Source organism: Eimeria mitis, genomic scaffold, assembly GCF_000499745.2.
Source record: "Eimeria mitis Houghton genomic scaffold, Emh_scaff1282, whole genome shotgun sequence".
Lineage (NCBI taxonomy): Eukaryota > Apicomplexa > Conoidasida > Eucoccidiorida > Eimeriidae > Eimeria > Eimeria mitis.
The window spans coordinates 8,223-8,505 of NW_013568577.1; the positions used below are offsets into that span (position 1 = coordinate 8,223).

General features: G+C 53.4%; 1 protein-coding gene across 1 annotated transcript in view; it reads right to left on the minus strand.

Annotated features, from left to right (window-relative positions):
• Window positions 1–283, minus strand: part of EMH_0033690 (uncharacterized protein) — a gene marked incomplete at both ends in the record, with an annotated part of 8,549 nt that overhangs the window by 8,157 nt on the left and 109 nt on the right. Inside the window, one exon of the mRNA XM_013494780.1 lies at window positions 1–281. Coding sequence (XP_013350234.1) covers window positions 1–281 — 281 coding nt within the window. The remainder of the gene's footprint in view (window positions 282–283) is intronic.

Below are 283 nucleotides of genomic sequence, written 5' to 3' on the forward strand. Positions count from 1 at the left end.
GCTGCTGCTGCTGCTGCAGATGTAGGGGACATCGGCCTCGGTGTGGTTGCTTGTTGTTCATCATTTGCTGCAGCAGCAACAGCAGCAGCAGCAGCAGCATCATCATCATCAGCAGCAGTAATCTCCCTAGCTGTTGCATCTTGACTAAACCTTCTATTCTGCTTTTGCTGCTGCAGCAGCAGCATCTGCTGCTGCTGCTGCTGCTGCTGCTGCTGCTGCTGCAGCATCTGTGCATGATGGAGTCTGTGTTTCTTAACAAGCTGCTGCTGCTGCTCATCTAGGG